Here is a 24919-nt window from a genome sequence, read left to right on the forward strand (position 1 = left end):
TATATATGGAGTTCCTATAGCTATTGATAAAGAACTACTGTATCAATAATCATAAGTACGTTTTATGAGCTTTATCTGCATTGACAAATGAGTCAAGGTTGGATATTATTACAACTTGTAAATTGCCACTTACAAAGAACCTTAAATGCAGCACTAATCCCACCATCAACAAATTGTGGGTAATTTTAATGGGAAATTTACAAGTAATTTTGGGTGAATTAACTTTATAACATCATTAGGGAAACATGTTAAGCTGTTCAATTGACATCTTACCAGACAATCATGAGCATAAAATCATGCAAATAAAGGTATTAATGTCAGTGACTCTAATTTTGGTATGGTGGTTTGTACCTGATACTTAGTTTAAATATTTTTAAAATCAGCTGAGATCTTCAGAAAACAGACTAGAGTTTAGACAAAATGGTGGAAACACAAACATTGAGTCAGCAACAGTCCTATGAGAAGAAATGACTGGTTAAAATGACTATGATATAGTCACTCTATACAACCATGCTGAGCAGAAAAGCATCAAAACGGGAGTGGAACCTGGTGTGGATTTCTGCTGTGGTAGGCCATCCTCTTCATGGTCTGATGTGCTGTGTGTTTGAGATGCTTGTCACTTCATTATGGTTGTAAGGAGTAATTAGGAGTTACAATTGACTTTCCTAACAGCTCAAATCAATTTGGCATCCTCTCTCAACAATAAGGTGTTTTTTGTTTTTTGCTCCATTCTGTAAAAACACTTACAGTAAGACTTGTGTATGGAGATCACGGGAGTTTTGGACATATACAAACCAGCCTATCTGGTACCAACAATCATGCCATGGTCACATAATATTTGCCCAATTCTGATGTTTGATGTGAACGTTAACTGCACCTCTTGGCCTGTATCTGCGATGATATTCGTCTGTCACGTGAATGATTAGCTGTTTAACTGCATCACTGACCGTTTGACGTGTTTGTGTTAAAGTGCTAGAAAGTGTATACAATGAATATTAAAACAAGTAAATGTGTCCCTCATAACAGAAAACGGGCTCACAGACAACCTCTTATTCCTCTTTATCTCTACGTTATACGTGTATGAATCCGGCCAACTCGAGCACGTATAGAAAAATCTCCAGTGACAAACTTTGGGCTCCATCACCTCCCGAACCCCAGTTTATTCAACGCTTTATGCAATGCTGTTTTTTGCTGCAATGGGTTCCATTATTCCTGCTTGTGGTTGAAAAATGTTTATGGTGACATTAAAAAAAAAAAAAAAAGTTTTCATTTATGCTTGTTTTCTGTGCGCACTGATTTGATGAGGCTCGAGAAAATCTGCATGAACCTGTGTGGAATGTTGTTCAGCTTGATTGTGGTGTTGCACAGAGGCGTGATTGACTGCTATTTTGTCCAATAGGAAGGCTGAGGTTGTGTGTTGTCTGACCAATAATATCACGCGCGTGCAATGCGCAGCTCTGGGCCACACCTTCGATTTCCCCAAAGCAGTTTTGGGTACAGAAGCGCTTTAGCTGCAGAGAGGACGCTGTTTGTTCAGATAATCCAAGGTAGACTTAATTCAGCATTTTTATTTTTATTTTTAGCAGTTTTGTGTTCGTTTCTGTTTAACAATGTCCGTTTAAGCAAATCCGGAAACACGACCTATCATCATGGCTTGGTATTAGTTTTATATTTACGGGTTTGATGATGTTTCAGGCGAAATGTGCACATTCACGCGTTTGTTTCAGTGTCCCGTGTGTTAATGGCGGATTTAGGATCGGCAGTGTTGCTGTGTTGTACGGTGAGGAAGTCGGAGCTGCTGCAACTTCAGCAGTTGTGGTTTCTGAGCGAATAGTGCTCTGTGAGCAGTAGGTGGCGAGTGCGGTGTTTATTTGCGTGTGTACTGCTGATTCCTGACGTCTGAAAAATGGCGTGTGGTTGTGAATCATTTTGAATTGAAGTGATGATGCAGGCCTGCTGAGGTTCCTGAACAGCAAGAAAAAGGTTTTCGAAATGTTGAAGGACGCGCCCGGACACGCACTCACACCTGTGTACGTGTATATGTGTGACTGAACGAATGAAACGCGGCAGAAATGTTTAACAGACATGATTAAAGAAAAAAAACACCGGAGAAGAGTACTGGTGCAGTTTAGTGTCGTTTATTTCTGTGTTTTATCGCCCTCTTTGGACCAAACTTTATTCATTTCATCCTCGTGTGCGTGTTTCTTTAGGACCGTGTTTATGGGGCAGTTTGATCTCTGGTTTTGACAAATATTCCACATAATAGTGAGCAGAATAACACGTTGACGCACTGTAGCAGTTGTACAAGCTTGTCTAGGATAAACGGGCTGAGTTAAACGTGTTTTGGCCTCTGGAATACAGACATAATCATAACAGTTCCTGAATGATTAAAATGGTTCCTTCCTATATACAAGAACAATGGTATTGAGGTGTGTTCTATATGACGTATAACATGTGGTGTGGCTGCTCAGTTTCTAGCCAAGCAGAAACCACACACATGGTGTATGAGTAAAGGTTATGACTAACTGATTAAACAGGTAGAATCAGTTATGGATCCTGCATGGGTGGAACAAAGGCCCGTCAATCGACAACCAGTGTGTATACATAATTTGCAGACGAAATTATTGTTTGGTTTTAATCTGTTTGAGATATGCTTCATAATGGTAAATCTCTGTACAGTGAGTAGGGTGCAGGTGTATTTATTTTTATTTATTTTTTTTAGTTGTATTGCCCAATATAAATCATTCAGACTGAATTTTTACAAAAGCACTTTGGAAGAGACTGTGGATGCATTACATTTTCATTAAATACTCGCTTTAAAAGAGATTATAAGGATGATGGAACATTTATTGTGTTATTTGAGGTACATTTTCATTTGCATAATGTGCAATGCCTGCTTTGCAATTTGTTCCTGACGTTTTCTTTGCAAAAAGAAAAAAAATCTCCAAAACCATGTCAAATTATTCAAGCAATTATATGTTGAGCTTTGTATAGAAAATGACGACTTTCAAGCAGTAATTTTACATTTGCACCTAAATGTCCCTAAACAGCTATTGGGAATGAACAATTAGGTTACTTTGCATTAAACCTAGATAGGACAATATTGGAGATTGAAAAAGATTGAGGTATGGACACTTTGTTGCACAGTTGCACAGTCACCCTTTTTTTCTACAGCAAATAGTTCTAGTTATTAGCGAACTAGTAAGATCTGTTCATTGTTGCTGTTATTTCCACATGAAGAAAGTTTACCAGGTTTTTTTTTTTTTTTTATATATATATATAGATGGCAACCCAGTGTGTGACCAAGATTGAACTCTCCATTTCCTGCAAAAACCTTCTAGACAAAGACATTGGCTCCAAATCGGACCCACTGTGTGTTCTGCTGCAGAGTGTGGGGGATGACCAATGGACTGAGGTACACAACACGTCAGGAATCTGTGATTTGGGTTGTGAAATTTTAATGTTTATAATTTAGAGAGTGGCGTCATGCTAATACAAAATTAAAATGTAGTTTTTGTTTTGTTATTTTGGTGAATTGTAGGTGGATCGCACAGAGAAAGTGAAGAACTGCCAGGACCCCGAGTTTTCTAAAAGACTGTGTATCGACTTCTTTTTTGAGAGGGTTCAAAAACTAAAGCTGGGCATCTATGACATTGACAACAAAAGTGTCGACCTGAAAGATGATGACTACTTGGGAGGTTTTGAGTGTACCCTTGGCCAGGTATCAGCAGTAGTATTTGAGTAGTATTTACTTTTCAGCACCCAAACAATATGCGTTAAGTGTAAGTGAAACATTTTCAATTATTGTTCAAGTCTCTAAATTCATGTCTGTAATTTTTGCCATAGGTTGTGTCAAGTAGAAAGATCACCAACCCCCTTCAGCTTAAGCCAGGAAAACCAGCAGGCAAAGGCATAATAACGGTATATAATAATAGCGGGTCCCCCTTTTTTGATAAATAATATTTAATAATCAAAACTTTACATAAGTGTTTTGTAATCATTAAAACTTTATTTGCTGATTGTTGCAGGCCTTGCACTCCATATGCACACACTGGTAATAACATTTGCATGTTTCAGTGTGAAATCTGTTTTACTTTCTTTTACTTTAGGGTCTGCTTTGTAGCATGTCCTTTTACTTTTTCAAGTCAAGAGTAGCATTTGCCTGTTGATGTCAATCTAAAGGCAAAAATGCGGCATTGTTGAAGATAATTACAATTCTTTATTCTTTTACCCCAAGTGTGCAGTGCTTATCTTCGTTACAGAAGAGTTTTATCACTAGCTGTTATTTGATTCTTTGTCATGTGGACGATTGTCACAAAATGTTTTGTAGTTGCACACAATCATTATAACATTATAAAGTTTTGCTAAATTTTATTTTAATTTGATTTATAATTTATTTTAATTTATTGATTATATTTTAATATGCTACATGATTTGTATTTATGCATTGTACTGATGATAAATGGTTCTTTCTAGTTTATTTGCAAGGCCTTACCTTACCAAAGTAAATAATTTGGTATATTTGCTCTGAAACAGCAGTGATAAATGTGTGTGTAATGTTTAATATCCAGCGTTTAAAATGTGCTTTCTCTCGCCAAAATATTAGTAGCTTTGTAGTTAGCAGTATTAACTTGTTGGCATATTTCCACAAAACATACCTAAACAAGGAAATGACACGGTGGTCAAAAACATTTGATTTATTGGAAGGTGGTAGCTTGGTAGTAAGAAATATTGGACTTCTGATCAGACAGTCAAGCATTTAAATCCGAGCACCACCAAGTTTTTGCATTTAGCAGGCACCCTTGTCCAGAGCGACATACAAAAGTTCTTTGAGTCTCTAGCAATTAATAAATCTACACTGGTACACCAGATTACAAACTTTAATATAAATATAACTTGAATTGTACAAGGCAAACTTAGAACGTGCTAATTTAAGTATTTCAGGAAGAGGTAGGTCTTCGATCGTCGCTTGAAGATAGTCAGGGACTCCGCTGTACGGACATCTAGGGGAAGTTCATTTCACCACCTCGGTGCCAGAACAGAGAAGAGCCTTGAAGTATACTTACCCTTTATTCTGAGAGAAGGTGGTACCAGTCAAACAGTGCTGGAGGATCTCAGACAGTGTGGTGCAGTGCAAGATGTGATGAGGTTACTTTGGTAAGATGGCGCTGGTCTATTTTTTGGCTTGTAGGCAAGCATCAGTGTTTTAAATCTAATACGTGCAGCTACTGTAAGCCAGTGAAGGGAGCGCAGCAATGGGGTGGTGTGGGAGAACTTGGGCAAATTAAACACAAGTCGTGCAGCTGCTTTTTGGATTATTTGCAGTGGGCGTATAGCGTTCAGGGGAAGACCTGCCAGCAGAGATTTGCAGTAGTCGAGTCTTAAAATGACAAGAAATGGAACAAGCACCTGGGCAGTCTGTGTTGACAGAAATGGTCGAATCCTTCGGAGGTTGTAGAGAAGAAATCGGCAAGAACAAACCACATTAACTGTAGCGACATGTGGGAAGAAGGACAGTTCATTGTCCATAGTTACCCCAAGGTTACGAGCAGTGGCTGAAGGGGAGAGCAGAGAGTCATGAAGTGTTATTTGGAGATCTTGACCTGGAGATGAATCACCTGGGATGACCAGCAGTTCTGTTTTGCTAGGGTTGAGTTTTAGTTGGTGAGCACTCATCCATGAAGATATGTCTGTCAAGCATGCCGAGATCCGAGCGGAAGCTGTGGTATCTGATGGAGGGAAAGAAAAGATTTGTTGAGTGTCATCTGCATAGCAGTGATAAGAAAACCTATGTGAGGATATGACTTCACCAATGGAGTGGGTAAAGAGGGAGAAAAGGTAGGAAGGAAGGTAGGGAGCAAACCATTCCTTTGGCAGCTTGGCTGACCGAGCAGCATGCAGTTTTTTAGAAACAGCCAAAAGGGCAGTCTCTGTGGAATGTGCCACTTTGAACCCAGACTGGTTCGGATCATGGAGGTTGTTCTGTGAGAGATAGACAGACAGTTGGTTAAAAACAGTGCGTTCCAGAGATTTAGAAAGAAAGGAGAGAAGTGATGCTGGTCTCTAGTTGTTGATGTCTGATGGACCCAGAGCAGGTTTCTTCAAGATGGGGATGACCCTTGCTTGCTTGAAGGAAGTTGGTACATAGCCAGATGTTAATGACCTGTTGTTAAGTGTTGATGACCAGATGTTAAGTTGCCACGGCTGTGTCATTGAGCAATGCCTTTAACTCTTAACTTCTCAATTATATAAAAGTGATTGTAAATTGTTTTGGATAAGAGTGTCTGCCATTAATGGCAATGTTCAACTTTATTATGAAGGCTACTGGATGCTAGCTTCTAGATCATGTTTGGTCATAAGCATGAGAGTGTAACCTTTTGCTGGTTTGTACTTTTGTGCAAGTTATCTATTCATTGTCCTACAAACACCTCTCTCAGGCTTAAATATGGTGTTAGGGTCCTTGTATACATTTTACTGCAGTTTTGCTTCTTTTGCACTTTTTACTGTGAAAGTTTCATATATTAAACTACTGTACACTTTATAAAACTCATTAATTGTTGAGTTGTTCTTCACAGATTGTCGCAGATGAAGTGAAGGACAACCGAGCTATTGTTCTAGAAGCAGAAGCCAAAAACCTGGACAAGAAGGTACTAAGATTATTCACATCTTAATGTGAATAGTAGGTAGGTAGTAGGAGTATAAAGTCAATTATTGTTTTCTCAAATTTCCTGTAATTGTTTAGGATTTATTTGGAAAATCTGATCCCTTCCTGGAGTTCTTTAAGCAGACTGATGATGGCACATGGCAGTTAGTCCACAGGACTGAGGTGCAGATTTACTTAATTATTAATAAACTTGCATTTTATTTACTTACTTCTTGGCTCTAAATATGCTTTTTTTTTTTTTTTTTTTTTTTTCCAGGTCATTAAGAATAATTTGAACCCATCCTGGAAGAAATTTGTAGTTTCTTTACATACATTCTGTAATGGCGATCTTAACAAGCCAATTAAGGTGGGTCTTGTTTAAATGCACCCACCTGTATTGATAATAAAACGTAGCATCAAATAGAATGTTTCGCCACATCCCTTTTTACCTGCTGCCGCATCTCCCTACTTTTCTCATCACTCTGTCGATCCCACTTCTGTTTTGCCAACCTCTTTCAATCCTTACTTTTCTCCTCTTCTTCTTTGCCTCCAAAACTGTCCTACAGACCACCATCCGATGCTGTCTAGCTACACTGTCCCCCGCCAACACCTTACAGTCTCCAATCTCCTTCCGGTTGCATCTCCTACACAGAACATAATTCACCTGTGTGCACCTTCCTCCACTCTTATACGTCACCCTATGATCCTCCTTCTTTTTAAAATACGTGTTCACCACTGCCATTTCCATCCTTTTAGCAAAATCTACCACTATCTGCCCTTCCACATTCCTCTCCTTAAAACCATACCCACCCATCACCTCCTCATCACCTCTGTTCCCTTCACCTACATGCCCATTAAAGTCTGCCCCAATCACCAATCGTTCTTTCCTAGGTACACCATCTACCACTTCATCTAATTCACTCCAGAATCTTTCCTTCTCCTCCATCTCAAAGCCAACTTGTGGAGCATAGGCACTGATGACATTTATCATCATCCCTTCAACTTCCACCTTCACGATCATCACCCTATCAGAAACTCTCTTCACCTCCACTACACTCTTACTGTACTCTTCCTTCAGAATCACCCCTACACCATTTCTCTTCCCATCCACACCATGATAAAACAGTTTAAACCCACCTCCAATATTCCTGGCCTTACTCCCTTTCCACTTGGTCTCCTGAACACACAGCATATCTACCTTTCTCCTCTCCATCATATCAGCTACCTCTCTCCCTTTACCAGTCATAGTACCAACATTTAAAGTACCAACCCGAACCGCTACTCTCCTACTGCTCCTTTTCCTGCCGTCTCTGTAGACGTCTTCCTCCTCTCCTTCTCCTCCTTCGGCCAACAGTAGCCCAATTTCCACCGGTACCCTGTCAGCTAACGATACCTGTGGCGGTCATTGTTTACCTGGGCCTCGACCGATCCGGTATGAAATTCTCATTTGTGATCCGCATGTTTGATTTGGCACATGTTTTACGGGTTACTGGATGCCCTTCCTAACGCAACCCTCCCCATTTACCCGGGCTTGGGACAGGCACTAAGAGTGCAGTGGCTTGTGCCCCCCTAATGGTTGGATTGTGCACAGAGCTTGAGGTTGATTTATGAAAACCTCCTCACATATGAGCCATTCGTCATCAGTAAATGGTTGGCCCATATCCCTTTCCAAATCTAAAACGATTTAAAGGGGAAGAGGCTTTTTATAACAGAGAATACAGATAGGAAATCTGCCCCCTTAGTGCCCCTAGAAGAAGACAATTTTCAATATCAGAAAGTTCCCAGCGAATTTTCATCTCTCATTTCAGTCTAAATAAAATGATGTAATTGGAGGGAGAAATAAAAAAAATCTGTTACAAAAATTGGTAATCTATTCTAAGCATCTCAAAAGATTAAAAACCTTCCTGTAAAAAAACTGTTTGAAAATTGATATACCCTTTTCTGCCCAGGTCCGAAGGCCAATACTGGCTAACGAGTCAGGGAAATCAGGGATCAAAGTGATTGGGGATTGCATGGACAAATTCTTGGAAACATTGAGCTACTTTCTGGCATCCTTCCAAGCCAAAAGAGTGTTTTAATAACAAGAAATGTCCAGCCTCTGGGTAGACCTCCCTAAAGTTAGGAATAAATGGGAGGGATGTTAGCATTCTTGGAGCGCATGTTAAAGATTCCATTCTGACCCACAAGGAGTCTGTATCATTTAAAAACCATCTAAGCATTTGTTCAGTCTGAGCAGCCCAATAAAAGAGCTGCATGTTGGGCCCCCCACAGAAATAAATAAATGTTAATTATTCTGACGAAAGAAATTGGTAAGTGTTCACCTATTCATATCTTGCTTGAGTCTTTTCGTTAAGGGTGGTCTGATTTATCAAAGGTATGCCCAAATGGAGAAATCCAGAGTCAGTGATATTGTGAAACCGAAATGGATATTGTGAGTTAACAGGTTGTTGGGTATAACATGGTTTATATTTTCCTAAATATATTTTATATCCAGTGATTGATTCCAACAGACTGGGAATAGATAATTCTGGAGAATAGATAATAGCTGGTCCTTGTCTGAGATTGAGTGTAGGGGTATCTTATCCAAAACAGTGGCAAGGTCTTGGGGTGCGCAAGAGGAGGTGTACAGATTCTTATAGAAATCTTTAAAACTAGAGTTTATTTTAGCTGGATCATGTAAAATTACTTACTCAGCGGTTTTAATGGCCCTGATTGACTTCAGCTTGTTCACGTTTGAGTTGATATGCGGATATAAGAGGTAATTGAGTTTATTACCACATTAATAAAAACCTATGCCTGCTGAACATGATTAATTTTTGTACATGTTCTGGAAAGTTAAAATTTTTAGATCTGGCACAGGTTAAAGAATAGATTTTCTGAATCAATTTAAATCTTTTAACCTCTTCATCTAATTTTTTTCCATTTGGTGGTGCTGATTACTGGACATAATTAATTATCCTGCCAGTACTGGAATATTTTTTTTCTTTAAGAAGCTGTGAAAAAGCATCGTCATTAAGGAGAGAACTATTACATTTCCAGTAAGAAGATTTTAGGGTTGAAAATTCTGTTAAATGTAAATACACTGAGATATGGTCCGAAAGAACCACTGGACCAATTTTCCAGCATCTTATGCAATTAACATATCTGGAAGGCAAGAATAGATTGTCTAATCTGGAATAAGAATTACCAGAAGAAGAGTAAAATGTAAAATCCTTGTACTCTGGATGTAGTTCTCGCCATATGTCTACTAAAGCATGAGACACATTTTGCAGGTTTTGTGAAGAATGGGCACCATCCACGACACAATTAAAATCCTCAGCTTTATTCCCCAGACCATTACACTTCTGATTAAACAATTGGATTCTCCTTGATATAAAGTCAGGGCTGTCCTTATTTGGGGCATACACGTTTAAAACAGTAAAAGGTTTTCCCAAGATGTGACCAGTAATCAGAACAAGTCTGCCTTCAGGATCCTGTTCTAAGATAAAAGGAAAATTATGTATCAATATGGTCACGCCCTGTTTATTTGAGGAGAACAAACTAAAATATACCTCTCAAATCCAGTCTTTTTTGAGCTTTTAATGTTCTGTATCTGACAAATGCCTCATGTAAGTGTGCAATAGTTACCCTTTCCTTCTTCAAGAAGGTTAGAATTGTCTTTTGTCTACATTACCCATGTCCTTTACGTTCTATGTGACCACCATACTCTTATCAGACATACATCAGTGCTGTTTAAAGTATTTAAAGAATGCTGTAAACTGACAGAAGTAAGATTGAGAGAACGTAACTCTGTAATATGACCGGCTGTCCTAAACATGAACAGAAACCCCCACCATCCCTCGCCCCTCTGCCCTATCCCCTAACTATAGGGCTCACATATCAACTCGTCATACACACACCATCCATCAACACCTCCATTGACCACCCAGAAACACGAAAGACGGAGAAAACTTCTTTAAAACTCCTACTAGATATAAGCAAAAAAGTCCACTCTAGTGAAATTAATAAGGAAAAATGTTAATTAAATACAAAATGAAAAAGAAAGAGAAGAGAAAAACATTGTGGGCATGTAATTAAATGGCATTTAAATAGGAAAAAAAGCAACTTTAGTGCACAAGTCATAAATATAGAACCGAAGTTCGTTCTTACAAACAAAATTCCAGCGAGTGGCCCTGCATCACCTTGAAAAAGCCATATATTTGTGTTTGAGTTCAGTAGGGAGAAACATGAAACACCCTCAAAGTATTTAATGGAAGAAGGAAAAAAACGGGAACAATCCTATTGTCTACAGAAAAACAGGAGATCATCCAGAAAGTTAGTAGCTGCTTCCACCATGACAAATAAAGCCATGGTTATACCCCACAGAGATCCATTGCTCGGTTGTAGTTATTTGTTTTGGTGTCAGTGACATGTGCAATGAGGGCAGCAAATGCATTCTCGAGGACTACAACAGAGGAAGCAATTATATACAACTGTCCCTCGCTACCGTCTAGCCAGGTACTCGCATCCCTAATTTCGCTCAAAATAAGTGACGTGTCCGATTGTTAGCTAGCACTAGCCTCTTCCCCTTCTCCATCATGTGTGGCAGGGTTTTTCTTTTTCTCTTTATTTTTCTGTGATCCTGTTGACAAAAGGAAAAACAGGAAAATCCTTATCCCCACCACTTTTTTTTTTTCTTTTACGTTATTAAATAAGCACAAAGTGGGGCAAAACTCTTAAGCTGCCATCTTGCTAAGGGTCACGTGACTACCTCTGCTGTGTGTTTATTTTTTTTTATTGTGTAAAATGTTCTATACATATCTTCATAGATATAATTGTTACATATTTATATACGTTTCACAGTGCTTCTGAATCTAAAACCTGCTAAAGATTTGCCACATTTATCACCAAGTTTTTCAGTCAAAACGTCATCTTGTGTTAAATTCATTAATAAGGCAGTCCCTGTATCTCACTGCTAGGTGACTTGTTATGATAAGGATGAAGACACCAGCTCTGATCTAATAGGAGAGTTCACTTGCACTGCAGCCAGACTGTTGGATGACCAGGGGGTGAGCAGTTTTACTATTCCCATCTAAATGTCTTGTCTCTGACTTTCTCCCCTTAGGTCCACTGCTTTGATTATGATAACGATGGCTCACATGATCTCATTGGTGTTTTTCAAACTAAAGTGGCTGAGCTTCTGAAAGTAGACAGTGGTTCTATGGTGAGACTGTCTTCAGCAACAGCCTTATTTAAATCTCTGTAGTCTAATAACTTTCATCATGTGTGTTATGAATGTTCTGGTAATTTTATTAGGTGGAGTTTGAATGCATTCATCCAGAGAAGCAGAAGAAGAAGAAAAGCTATAAGAATTCGGGCACTGTTCGTTTTAAATACTGCAAGGTGCGTATGTGGGTCGGCTTCATATTTCTGCCACACAAGAAGCTTATAAAATTCCATACAGACAAAAAGCTCAGTGAGATTAAAATGTTGGACATGGAAAAATGCATGGAAAATGTTTTTCTTAGAAAGTAAATGTCTAATAATTTAATCAGGTTTATAATTCCCTGTTTCTGACATTCATTAGGTAAATCTTTTTAAAATTAGGATTTTTTTTTAGTTAGTATATTCTTCTTCTTCTTCTTCTTTTTAGTTAGTATATGTTGGTCATAAAACAACTTTTTATATTTGTTTGCAGATCGAAGCACAGTACACATTTCTTGACTATGTGATGGGAGGTTGTCAAATAAATTTTACGGTAAGATTAATGTCATAACTATTTGTTGTAATGCGTTACAATATTTAAAGTTCTCAAATTCACTGATGCAGCATAATATATTTATACAGTACATTCATGTGTAGAATTAAGAATATACAACCCCCTCTAAATGTACAGGAAAGGCTCGTGCAATTCTTTTGTTTTTGCAATACACTGAACACATTTGGGTTTGAGATCAGAGGGGCTACAACAGAAAAAATAATTCACTGTTCAGGAAGAAATGCTTCAGTTTTTTAAATTAAGTTTATTATTATTTGTGAACATCAACAGTTTGCATTTTGAAAACAATTTTAAATAAAATGCCTGCTTTAATAAATATAAAAACTAATTTTATAATATTTTACAACTTACACAAATTAATTGACCTAAATTAAATTGATTAAACATTTAATAAAAATGGAAAAATTAGATGAGTTTACATTTATTAAACCCCATTTAAGTAATACAGAAGTGTTACATTTAATATACAGTTTGTTTTTAAAGATTCTACTAATTAATTTTGTAATTATTATAAGTGTAGTTTTATATATATGTATATACGTACAGTGGTACCTCGACATACAAGTTTTTTGAGATACGAGCGGTCACTCGGTCGATTTTTTGCTTTGATACGCGAGCAAAAACTTGAGATACGAGCTCGAGACACCGCTGCTAGATGGCGAATCGAAGCCAGAAAGCGAAGATTGTGACAAAAATTAAGATAAGCAAAAAAGAAAAAGTTAAAATTGTAACGTTTAGGGATACGTAGTGTGCAGGAGTTATAGTAAAAAAAACTAGTTTTCCCTCCGCCTCTGCTTATCGCCTCTAACCCTCTAACGCCTCTAATATATATATATATATATATATATATATATATATATATATATATATATATATATATATATATATATATATATATATATATATATAAAAATAAATATACCCCTGCCAGTGACCCTACACAACAATTCAATTCAATTCATTTTTATTTGTATAGCGCTTTTAACAATGAACATTGTCTCAAAGCAGCTTTACACAGATAATGCGGTGATTAAAAATGAATATGTTCTTTATGAGTAAGTTTGTCCCTGATGAGCAAGCCGGTGGCGACTGGCGACTGTGGCAAGGAAAAACTCCCCGAGATGGCATAAGGAAGAAACCTTGAGAGGAACCAGACTCAAGAGGGAACCCATCCTCATCTGGGTTACACCGAATGTCCATTTGTGGCGGGTATACAATGTTGCGGGGTACAGTGATGATGATCAAAAGTGAAGTGTACAACAGTGCGAGGCGGAGACTAAACAAACTTCCGGCCCACTACTTAATACGTTCCTATGGGAACTCGGATTCTAACTATATTCTGCAAGTAAAAAGGATTGCATTCGGCACACATGCACCTAACCGAAAGCCCTCTACCCAAAAAGTTTGGTATAAGTTTGCGAACACGTGTACCGTTTCGTTACACTGCTAACATCTGTACGTTTTAACCAACTTAAAACATGACGCAGTTTCTTTAAATCCTCTCGCTTTTCTAGTGATTTAAAAAATTTTAACAAGTGAATGACATCTATTTTTGTTTAGGTGTGCCCTGTTAGATTGTCTAAACAGTTATTATACCTAAATATGTTCTCTTTGTCTGAACCCTGTAATTTGCCTGTGAAGACTGCATTTGTTAGAAAGGATAAACCAACAAGAACATCTAAATTGCTGCACAAATACTGGGCAAAGCCAACATGAGAAATGTTTTGTCTTAAAAAGAAATTCCACTTGTGGTTTCTAACAGCCTTACATCGAACAGGTTGAACTCGGATGTACTGGGGTTAAAGTATCAAAACTCACAGTTTGAAGAAGAGGTCAAAAAAAGTCTGAAACAGAAGTTCTTCTCCTCAGGAATTCAGAAGTCTACAGAAACATTGTCTGATCATTAAGAGGGAGGCATCCAGTCTATTTGGTTGAAAATTCATCATGCAGCAAGAAAATGCCCAAAAACACAGTGCCAACACAACACGCAAAAAGTGTTTTAAAGAGGCTTTAAACTGGCCAAGTATTGCCTGCCATTAAAGGTGTCAAGTACTAAGTTGTTAAACACTTGTAGATGTAAATATCTGGAAAATCTGGTCTTTTGGCCTTAAAAATAAATGTCTTCAGAATGTCTTCTGTTGTAGTATTTTCGAGGGCATATGTCAAGCCGATATATTCATACACCAACCCCCTGCTAAAATGAACCCATGAAAACAGTAGCTAATTCCTATGGACAATCTTGTGATGTTTATAGGTGGGTATCGATTTTACCGGCTCTAATGGAGACCCTCGCTCCACAGACTCTCTGCATTACCTCAGTCCTAATGGGGTAAACCAATACCTCAATGCAATCTGGTCTGTTGGTCTTGTGATCCAGGATTATGATGTGTAAGAGCCAAACTTCACCACTTTTTCTGCTTTTCCACCATTTGAGGGCAGTACAGCTTTTATTTAATGTGCTTTCTCTTTCTTTCCATAGGGATAAATTGTTTCCTGCTTTTGGGTTTGGTGCTCAGGTGCCTCCAAATTTTGAGGTTAGATGCATCACTTTGTTCGTATCACACTTAATATTTCTTTTTCTTAAACACATGATGATGGTGTGATTTTGGCCTACAGGTGTCGCATGAGTTTGCTCTAAACTTCAATCCCAGTAACCCTTACTGCAAAGGTATAAGTCATTAGTCGTGTCTCTGTTTTTATTTTTATTTATATATATATATATATATATATATATATATATATATATATATATATATATATATATATATATATATATATATATATATGTGTGTGTGTGTATATGTATGTATGTATGTGTATATATATACACACACACACACACGTGTGTGTGTGTGTGTGTGTGTGTGTGTGTGTGTGTATGTATATATATATATTTATATATATATATATGTGTGTGTGTGTGGTGTGTTCATTTCATTGACTATTGTTTCATTCTCTCTGTGTCTGCATCTGACTGCAGGAGTGGAGGGCATCGTGCAGGCGTATCGAAGTGTTCTGCCACAGGTACGTCTGTATGGCCCAACTAACTTTTCCCCCATCATCAACCATGTGGCTCGCATCGCTGCAACAGCAGCTCAGCAGCCAACTGCAGCGGTGAGTTTGAAAATTTCAAAAAGACATTTTAGCATTGGTCAGTGAACTTATTTATTAACTTTTGTTGTTGCTTTGTATGTAGACAGATTTAATCGTCTGTATGTGAGTTGTCAAAAACAATATTTTTTTTCTCCATCTTGCTCAGCACTGACACCAGTGACTGACAGCTGTCAACCTGTCATGTATTGGCTGTTGAGTTGTCTCAAAGTATATTTTAAAGTATACTGTGTACTCATCAGTAGTAGGTGGTACATTTTGTTTGATGCAGAAACATCCCTAAGTACTACTTTCCCAAATTGTGACTGCCTGAGCCAGTGTTTCCGGGTGCTAGAAGATTCCTTGCACACATTTTGGTTCTTAATTTTACTCTCAACTAATAACCATGCATTAAAATTATGGATTTTCTCTGTGACACCAAGCCTTAAACCCTAGTTTTTAAATAAAATGGTTTTTGTTGGTTTTGTCTGTTTTTCCTGTGTAATTGTAATGGGCTGCTTCTAAAATTCAAAACTTCAACCTTACATTCAAAAGTATTTGCTAAGCTAAAGTAGACCATTTTAAAATATTTTAAGGGTAAACATTTTTTTCTTCGTATTTAAACACTTGCTATCATAGTGTTGGTATTCAATGGTCTAGAATAGTATACATACACTATTAGTGTGCAGTTAGTTACCATAGTTATTAGTTACACTAGTTAGTTTTGTAGAGGTACATTTGTTGTTGTAAGGGGAAAGTTAATTAAATACTGCTCCCAGTTGCATTTTGAAATAGTAAAATAAAATTGCTTCATTGTTGGTCATCATTAATTCATTACCAGAATTAATATGTAAAGTAAATGAATACAGCAAGAGATCCCTGACCCCAGTTATAAATCCTCACACTCCAGGCATATGAACAACTTTGGATTTATTTGAAAGGTTTCTCTTAGCCTGTCTGGTAACCTGTTCATTGACATCTTGTATTGTTCTCATCCTCAGCAATATTTTGTGCTGCTGATCATAACTGATGGAGAGATTACTGATCTGGACCAGACAAAGCAGGCCATAGTGAACAGTTCCAAGCTTCCCATGTCCATCATTATTGTGGGTGTTGGTGAGGCAGACTTTAAGGCCATGGAGGTGCTTGATGGAGATAATGGTGTGCTTAAGTCTCCAACTGGAGAACAGGTGGCAAGAGATATAGTACAGTTTGTGCCTTTCAAAAACTTTGTCAAGGTATGCCTCTCATAGACAATGTTCTTATTGCTTATTTTAACTACTAATTGCTTAATATTATGTAATGATGTCAGATGTATAAACGTTTGTAATAGTCCAATTTCAAGCATGATCAATTTATTTTCTCACCTTTCATTTTATTTTTATTCTGGTCTTCAGGCTTCCAAAGAAGCACTGGCCCAAAGTGTTCTTTCTGAAGTGCCCAATCAGCTGGTGTCTTACTTCAAGATGAGGAATCTGAACCCTGTCAATCCTCCTGTTCCTAAAAAATAGAGCAGGTTTGCAGGATCAGATGGACCATCAAGTTCAGGGGGACAAATCGTTCTGAAGGGATTTTTGTATTGTGCAATGAAAATAATGCATTGCACAGTAACAGTAATTAGCTTTATTTTTGCTAACCTTTTTCAGGCTCTTTCTATGTTTATACTTTCTATTTTAATTTTACTTAAAATATTAATTCAGTCTTTAGTGCTGGGATTTGAGTTCTGGTTTACAGCTTTACAAATTGATTATATTCCTAAGTCAATATTCAGTTCATGCAAAACATTGTATGTTCAAGAACAATTAAAAACATTCATTTGTGCTCTACATAGCTCTTATAACTAGATTATAATTAGCCCTTCACCATTCTAGCTTCATAAACATTTACATTTTTGTGGGCTTTGCAATGTTGTTGTTAACATTTAAAATGCTGCAGGCATTTCATTTATTTGGAACGCCAGCTTTGGTCTTTTTAAGTTTAGTGCCGAACCGATTAGTTCATTCCCGACATTATGCACAGTACAGGAACTGCATTTTTGAGGGAGTTTAGGGATGTTTTAATGAAACAACATCTTGATCTTGATCTTGTTACAGCAAATCTCTTTGTTTCTCCAGCTGTATGCCGTGTTTAGAACAAGATTAGATTTCTCTTGTGTGCTTTTTACAAAAGAAGGTAACAACTTAAGAGATAAAAATCTGCCAATAGGTAATGACTAATATCTGCTTTTGTTAATAACTGGTTATGGATGTGTATGCTATTACAAACTATAAGGCCTTTATTGGTTATTCTCTTATTTTTGTCTAATATCCCCTTTACACTGGTTTTAGTAATAACGATGACCTTGTTAGCTAGCGATAAAGGGTACTAGAATGAAATAATGTTCCCTGTTCTAGAGTAAACATTGTTTGTTTTCCAATTATAAACAAATGTTGTAAATGCAATAAGAAAAGAGAAAAATCAGAGACGTCACTGCCTTTAAGAACTCTGGCTTTGTTTTATAGATCAACAGGGAAACAGACATCTCAAATAATCAGTTAATTTGCAAACAATTTACATATACTATTAAATGTAACAATTTTAAACATTAATTCAAAGTTAAAGTACTTCAGTTCATTTTATAACACCTATGCACATGGAACAAAGAACATGTTTTATATTTATTTCATACTTTTAAGCTACACATTCACACCCTGGACTTATAAAGTGTGTATTTTATCCTATACAAACTACTAGTACCTTTTTATTTCTAGCTAATTAGGTCATCATTATGACCGAAACAATGGTAAAGGGGCTATAAGACAAAAATAACAATAACCAATAAAGGCATTATATAAACAAATTTTAGTATATTAATAGTATAAATAATAGTATAAAATGTTACCCAAAAGAAAGACTTGATCATATTTAAGTCATGACAAATCACTGACATTAAACACAAAGTATGTTAGTCATTGTCAGAAGTATATATTTTTGTCTGTCTTTGTAGTAGGACTGCCCCAAAAATAAAACAACTGATAAATAAATTAATGAATAGTTTTACTCCAGCATTCATGCGAGCCTTGCACTTATATATGCTTATATGATAATAGGTATGACTGTTGTGCACATCAACCACTTTTGAAAGTGTAGTAGAACCTAGAGCCAACCTTAAAGCTTATGAAATTCCTTTCTTTATATTAATTCACTTGGTTTTATGCTAAATGACCACTTTACACAATTTGCTTTTGGAATTGGATTAATATATTTTTTAATTTGTTGCACTTCTCAGCCACTCTAGGTTTTGAGAGATTTCTTGTGTTTTTAAAATCTTCCTGTTCAATATCCTTTAAAGTAAAATGTGTTTAAATACCAGCTTTTTGTGTAGCTCATATTATGCACTTTCACACAAAAAAAAATCACAAGAACTGAAACCCTGCACTGTGTAATGAATGCAATTATATACATCAATCACTAGCTTCTTTTTTCCACACCATATATGTGAATGTTTGCAGCACGAAATGCCTTAAACAAAGTGTCAAATACTCTACACGTTTTTTTTTTTTTTACACGCGCACAAGATATTCCGATGCCTAATTTATAGTTTCATATAGATTATTATTTTTAAATACTTCCTACTTGTTTTTTCTATGTATGCGATCAAAAATGCCATTATAACGGGAGTTAACGTTTGCACGTTGACAACAGTTATCAGCTTGTGCCTTTAGCCTTTATTTCAAGGTTTTGTTTGTTTGTTTGTTTTTTTACATATAAAATCAATAAACTGCTTAATTGAATATAATGCCTTTGTCTTGTTTGCTTACTCTAAATTGTTCTTCTCCACTTTGCATAACACCTCATTAACATAATTTTTTATCTTTAATTTCCTTAATTCTAAGGAGTGGTCTGTTCAACAACAAAACAAAAAAGATTCCAGTTCAGTCATCTGTTGATCCTTATGTCGTCATATCTAGCACTTCCTACCTGCCACATTACCATGTGCAAACAGTGGAAACTAAAGCTCCACACCTGAGCAGAGGAAAAGTCTTTCATATTCTGTACACTTTCTTGGTTTTCAGTCACTACACAGAGCAGCTTGGGTTTTTACCACCTCAGGACAACCAAAACTCCAATCAATAATAAAGTTTATTTTGAGCATTCTCAATTTTTCAAATGAACACATTAGATTCATGGAAGCAAAATGTTAACTTAGGACAGGAAGATCAAGGGAATTTACAGGACTGAAATCGAAGAAACGCGATTGACAACATTGAAACATGTCTATTGCTATCGTTCTAAAGAAGATTTCAAACTTACCTGGGAAATATGATCGAAAAGTAGAGTTGTCTTTTAGAGGTAAGCAGCTGCCTGGAAGTTTTTTTCTTTCTTTTTTTAAAAGCAGGAATATATCCTGATAAATTGAATTATGGATTTTATTGTGGGGTTGATTGTAACAATGGCTTATACTTGTATGATGCTCCGTTATCTTTTTTTTTTAACTTGTAAAAATCTGTGTTCATATTTTTCAATTCTTTCTATTGATATATTCCATGTGATCGTTAAAAGAAATGTTGTTCATTACCCAGATTTTACTCACAAAACCAAGATACTCCAGTGTGAAAACGTAGCGATTTTTAATGAGGTAAGGAAAACATGTTGCTGTAAGCTTTCAAGCCTGTGTGATTGTGAAATTTATTGTGAAGTTGTGTGACTAGGACACTATAAAGCCACTTATTAATTCTCTGTTTCACTTCATAAAATGCATGGTACTTCTCGATTTATTTAAAAAAAACATTTGGATTTTTATGCAATAATGCACTTCAACAATAATAGTTCAGGCATATTTAGCATAATTTATGGGTTTTATTATTGATTTTATTATCATATAACCAAACAAAGATAGATAAAAAGAAAACGTTTGACAGCAGGCCTTCCTCTCTCTTTTGTACTACGTTTTTAATAGTTTCAGTGTTTGGCGTTTGTAGTTGAGAGGTGTGGATCTGTTCCTCACACAAACCGCTCCCTCTGGGATTAGTCACTCAAGGCACCTCTAGTTAGTGCGTGCCCATATCAATAAATGGCCAGCGCCCTGCATGCTCTCAGGAATGAATGTGTAATATTTACGCTAGTGTCTTTATCTGGAGTTAAAATTTAACTTGTGTTAACAAATGTTGAGATTTTTACATTTACTGAAACTAAAATGAAAATCAAGTCAAATGAAAAAAACATTTTGTTTGCAGAATTACAAATATGGCATGTTTTGCTCACTCAGCCTCTTCTGTTATTTATATATGTAGAATATAAACCATGTGACATAGCAGCATTTATCTAAAGGCAGTTATTACAAGAAGGTACTCACTTTGGCTATAAAGCAAGAATTATTGTGGCAAACAGAAAGCATTTCCAGTGACCCTGTTATTCTCTCAGGATTCTGTTATTCTCAAAGTGTAGATAAATCATCCAGCTATTCAAATATACCTTTATACTTACTGGTTCCATTCGAACATTTTTATCCTTAGTGTTCCACATATTCAAACTCCGGTATGAAAGGAGTAAAACAATACGTGGTGTGCAGTTATAGAAAAATAATCTACGATGAGGAGGTTCGATGCAGACCAGCACAAAGTAAATTACTCTGAACACCTTCCAGTGGTTTATTTTTCATAACAGTAACTCACCATGGGGTTTTTCCTATACCACACTGATATCAGAATGTTTAAAATCTTTGGCTTATTAATAAAAAATATGCCATTCTTTTAAAATAAATTCAATGGTCTTGAGTGTCCTGTAGTTCCTGTTATCAGTGTTATAAAAAAATAAGTGTTCCCTCACTTCCTTTTCTTCTCTCTTTTAATAGAGTAAAAAAGGGGGGTGGGGAAATGGAGACCTTACTGAGTAAAATGTAACATTTCATACCAGAAATACTCATCACAACAGCAAGCATACTTTTCTCCGTTAAATTATTTTTATTCCATTTACCATTAGCCTTAATTACATGGACTATGCCATTTGCAAATTTCCTGTGAATACGCTGATATTGTAGAAACTATATTGTACTATAAATGTGCAAATTAACGTAAAACATGTTATTTGAAGTACCACCAGCAGTGCCCCGCCTGTATAAAAAATTGATAAAGACGTTCAGTCTAATACAATTCAGAAATTTAACAGCAAAATATGTTCCTAATTTTGTTCAAACTGTAATGATATTTCATTTGAGTTATTTAATTGCCCTCAGGCTTATAACTGGCTAATTATCACTATATTTCATAACATAAGTGATTGCTTTGATTTTTACTGTAGTCATTATAAAACCCTGCTATGATGCATTGACACTTTTTGTAAAACCACTAGAATAAAGAATAATGAGTTAATGAGCAGGTCTGTAAACTGGTCACAAAAACTGTTCCTGCACTTCATTTTCTGACATCTGTGACTGTCTAGCACTTCAGATGGCCACACTATGGGAAAATCTTGAAGGATGAAGTGCTCTCCATCAGTGTGTACAACTGCAGCAAGATGTTCAGTAACAGGTGAGAGTATAGGTATTGATCCATTTGTGTGAAATTATATAATGCTGTCTCAAACTGTTGCTGTTTTCTCAGTACAGTAATAAATATGGCAACCATTTGACCATTATTTAAGGTATGATTCATGTCTCATGGTTGTATGATTTTTAGACTGCTGGGGAAGCTGGTGATTAGTCTGCAGCATGTGGTGACAGCAGGAAGACTGGTCCTGAGGGAACCTCTCACAGACAGCAACCACAGTCTGACTGATGTGAGTTGCTTAAGAGCTCAGCAAAGCTATTATCCTTCCATTTGCTCACACAGCTCTCATTACTGATGGTTCTAAAATTTCTTGCACCTGATGACTAAAACATGTTTTAAGTGCACCTGTGTTAGTAACAGACACTGGTATAATATATTTATTTTTTTGATGATTTTTTGTCTTTAAAACATCCTAATATTGGATTTCTATTTTTGTTTTCAGATATATGTTGAGTTGGATGTGAGGTTCCACCCTTTACAAGGTGCAGCTGGTGACTGGACTAGTGAAGACTTTCTTAGGGTAGAGGATACCGATGAGTGAGTGACATTAATCCATTTATCATCCATTCATCTGTCTATATGATTTACAAATTCAAAGCAAATGTGATAATGATTTTTTTTTTTAGTCTGTTAATACTTTTTATTTATCTATATAGAACTGGCCTTGTGATTCGAAACACTGGCTTTCTTGAACCTGGGTATGTACTGCTATTCAATATTTTTGTCAGACCATGCAATTGGTTTGCATGCTTCTGAAATTGTCATGATTAATTTGATTTTCAGAAACTTGCGCCCACAGCAGCAAGATCGAGAAGCCAGGGCACTTGGCCGTAGTTTGGTAAAGACTGACAATGAAGATGGAGATGATTATGATGAATATGATGACGATGATGATGATTATGATTTTTCAGACATGGATTGTACCAATATTACATTTACCCCCATCTTCAGGTATTTCACAACAGTTTATTGTAATGTATTTGTTTAAGTGAATTCACTATCAGGTGTCGTGTGATATGTGATACCTGATGGGTTCTTTTACTCATAAATTTGCTTAGCTCATTAAAAAGCCTTTAAAATGTAGATTTACATTTTTGTTAAATTAAATTAAATGATACTAGAAGCTATATTGATGTATAGACAGTTTTATATCAAATGTTTGCTGAAATATTATTTGATATTAATAAAGATTGTACTGCTTGGCAATCATATAAAATTCATAATGTTTATTTTGCTATATGTGGGTGGGTCTAAAATGGATAAGGTTTAATTTTTACTCCACATTCTACACCACCAGCTATACTGTAATATTGGATTTTACTGGTATTCCGCAAAATGTTGTACTAACAGTCCCATTTTAAAGTGTACATTCTGAAAATTCAGAAGACAAGAACTATTAAGCTGAGGATTAACAATTAGTATTTAAAAACCCATGGATGATACCATATAAATCATATTAATAGCTAATTACATCATCATGCAAGACAAATCCAAATTAGGACTAGCCAACAATTTGGATATTAACCAGCTGTTAATTCACTTTTAATTTCTAATGATTACTGTATCCTCACTGGCATCTATAAGGTATAACCACATCTTTAGTGCCATGTTACATATAAAGTTTATAAGCGGATCATTTCTTTTCATATTAAGCCTGGTTTTGAAAAAAATGTCTCGTCTTCTTATTTGACTACTTCTAGAAATTTTCCTCTCAATATTCACACATATTTATTTTCTTTAGCCGATGTGCACCTTTATCGAAGCATGAACTTGCTGTTGCCCCAAAGGTCAAGTCCTTCCAGGTGAGTCCCTGAAGATCTCATTAGCACATGCAGAATCTCTAACACCTAATCCCATTATATAAATGTAAAGGTAAACCACACTGAACAAACTGCCCCAGGGAAAGACAAAAATTATACTATTCTCTAATTTGTAATTCTGAGAATTAAAAAAGTTAGAATGCAATAGGGAAGAGGAAATAAAATATATAATTCCCATCTGCAAACACAAGTTCATAAAGTCCAAAAGTCTGTTTAAAAATGTTGAAATATTTGTGCTTTAAACGTTTGTTAATGATTGTTAAATGTTTGATGTGCTTTAAATTATTCAAGTGGTTCCTGTCTGATAGATTGTACATGATATTGTCTGTAAGATGTGCTGTATGAATGTAGTGGATGGAGAGGATGTAATCATGTTTATCTGGTATTCTGCTGTAGGTGAATGTCAATATAATAGAGGCTCAGAAGTTGGTGGGTGTAAACATCAACCCCGCTGTGTACATCACTATAGGAGATGAGAAGAAACATACACTTACCCAGAAATCCACCAATTGTCCATTCTTTAATGAGGTACATGACTTCTAAAATGTAGAGGCCCATCTATAGAAACAATTTAACTCAGACCATATCTTATGTTTATGATGCTTTTACTGTCTTCCAGAACTTTCTGTTTGAGTTTCAGGAGTTCCAAGATGTGCTTTTCGATAAAGTTATTCAAATTTCTGTAAGTAAATACTAGTGTAAAAAGATACATTGGAATTAAGCTTTTTTTTTTTTATAGTTGACACTCTAGTAAACCATTTATTTGAGATTTCAGGTTGTTCACAAAAAGATGCTTGCATTTATGATGACCCACATTGGCTCCTTCAAAATAGACATCAGTACAGTCTACCATCAGCCAGGTATGCTAACTCATTCAAAATAAATTATTAACAAACACCAGTTTAATATCCTAAAAAAAAAATCTTTGAAAAGCATAGACAGAAACTTCTCAGTCAGTTGTGTCCCATTTCCACTAAAAATGTATGACATTTGTACTGAGATAACATCATGGTGTCCAGTTAAATGAGGATAATTAACTCATCACAGTGAGTGTGCTATTTGCAGGGCTCAATAGAGAATC

General features: G+C 36.2%; 2 protein-coding genes across 5 annotated transcripts in view; both read left to right on the forward strand.

The window, feature by feature from the left end:
- The first annotated feature begins 1406 nt into the window (after positions 1-1406).
- Positions 1407-18734, forward strand: cpne1 (copine I). Of its 2 annotated transcripts, none has more exons than XM_083534195.1 (16): positions 1407-1547; positions 3284-3415; positions 3542-3721; positions 3847-3921; positions 6576-6647; positions 6743-6826; positions 6921-7010; positions 11602-11691; positions 11939-12025; positions 12321-12380; positions 14656-14789; positions 14881-14935; positions 15018-15069; positions 15382-15515; positions 16493-16729; positions 16889-18734. In XM_083534195.1, exons 2-16 carry the CDS (start codon positions 3284-3286, stop codon positions 17000-17002), a joined length of 1596 nt encoding a protein of 531 aa, XP_083390321.1. In that variant the 5' UTR covers positions 1407-1547; the 3' UTR covers positions 17003-18734. The 2 variants fall into 2 exon arrangements, with proteins under 2 accessions (XP_083390321.1, XP_083390320.1); XM_083534194.1 differs by lacking the exon at positions 11602-11691 and adding an exon at positions 11748-11846.
- A 727-nt stretch (positions 18735-19461) lies between these two features.
- The window catches only part of fer1l4 (fer-1 like family member 4), a 41738-nt gene continuing 36280 nt past the window's right edge, over positions 19462-24919 (forward strand). Inside the window, exons 1-11 of one of the 3 annotated variants that reach the window (XM_083533894.1) lie at positions 19462-19823; positions 20054-20109; positions 21912-22000; positions 22148-22247; positions 22461-22555; positions 22675-22716; positions 22802-22969; positions 23760-23820; positions 24235-24366; positions 24458-24520; positions 24614-24698. In XM_083533894.1, the coding sequence (XP_083390020.1) occupies positions 19745-19823; positions 20054-20109; positions 21912-22000; positions 22148-22247; positions 22461-22555; positions 22675-22716; positions 22802-22969; positions 23760-23820; positions 24235-24366; positions 24458-24520; positions 24614-24698 (970 nt within the window). In that variant the 5' untranslated portion in view covers positions 19462-19744. The remainder of the gene's footprint in view (positions 19824-20053; positions 20110-21911; positions 22001-22147; positions 22248-22460; positions 22556-22674; positions 22717-22801; positions 22970-23759; positions 23821-24234; positions 24367-24457; positions 24521-24613; positions 24699-24919) is intronic. The other 2 variants (XR_014532220.1, XM_083533895.1) reach the window with 2 other exon arrangements.

The sequence above is a fragment of the Silurus aristotelis genome (assembly GCF_946808225.1).
Source record: "Silurus aristotelis genome assembly, chromosome: 28".
NCBI lineage: Eukaryota > Metazoa > Chordata > Actinopteri > Siluriformes > Siluridae > Silurus > Silurus aristotelis.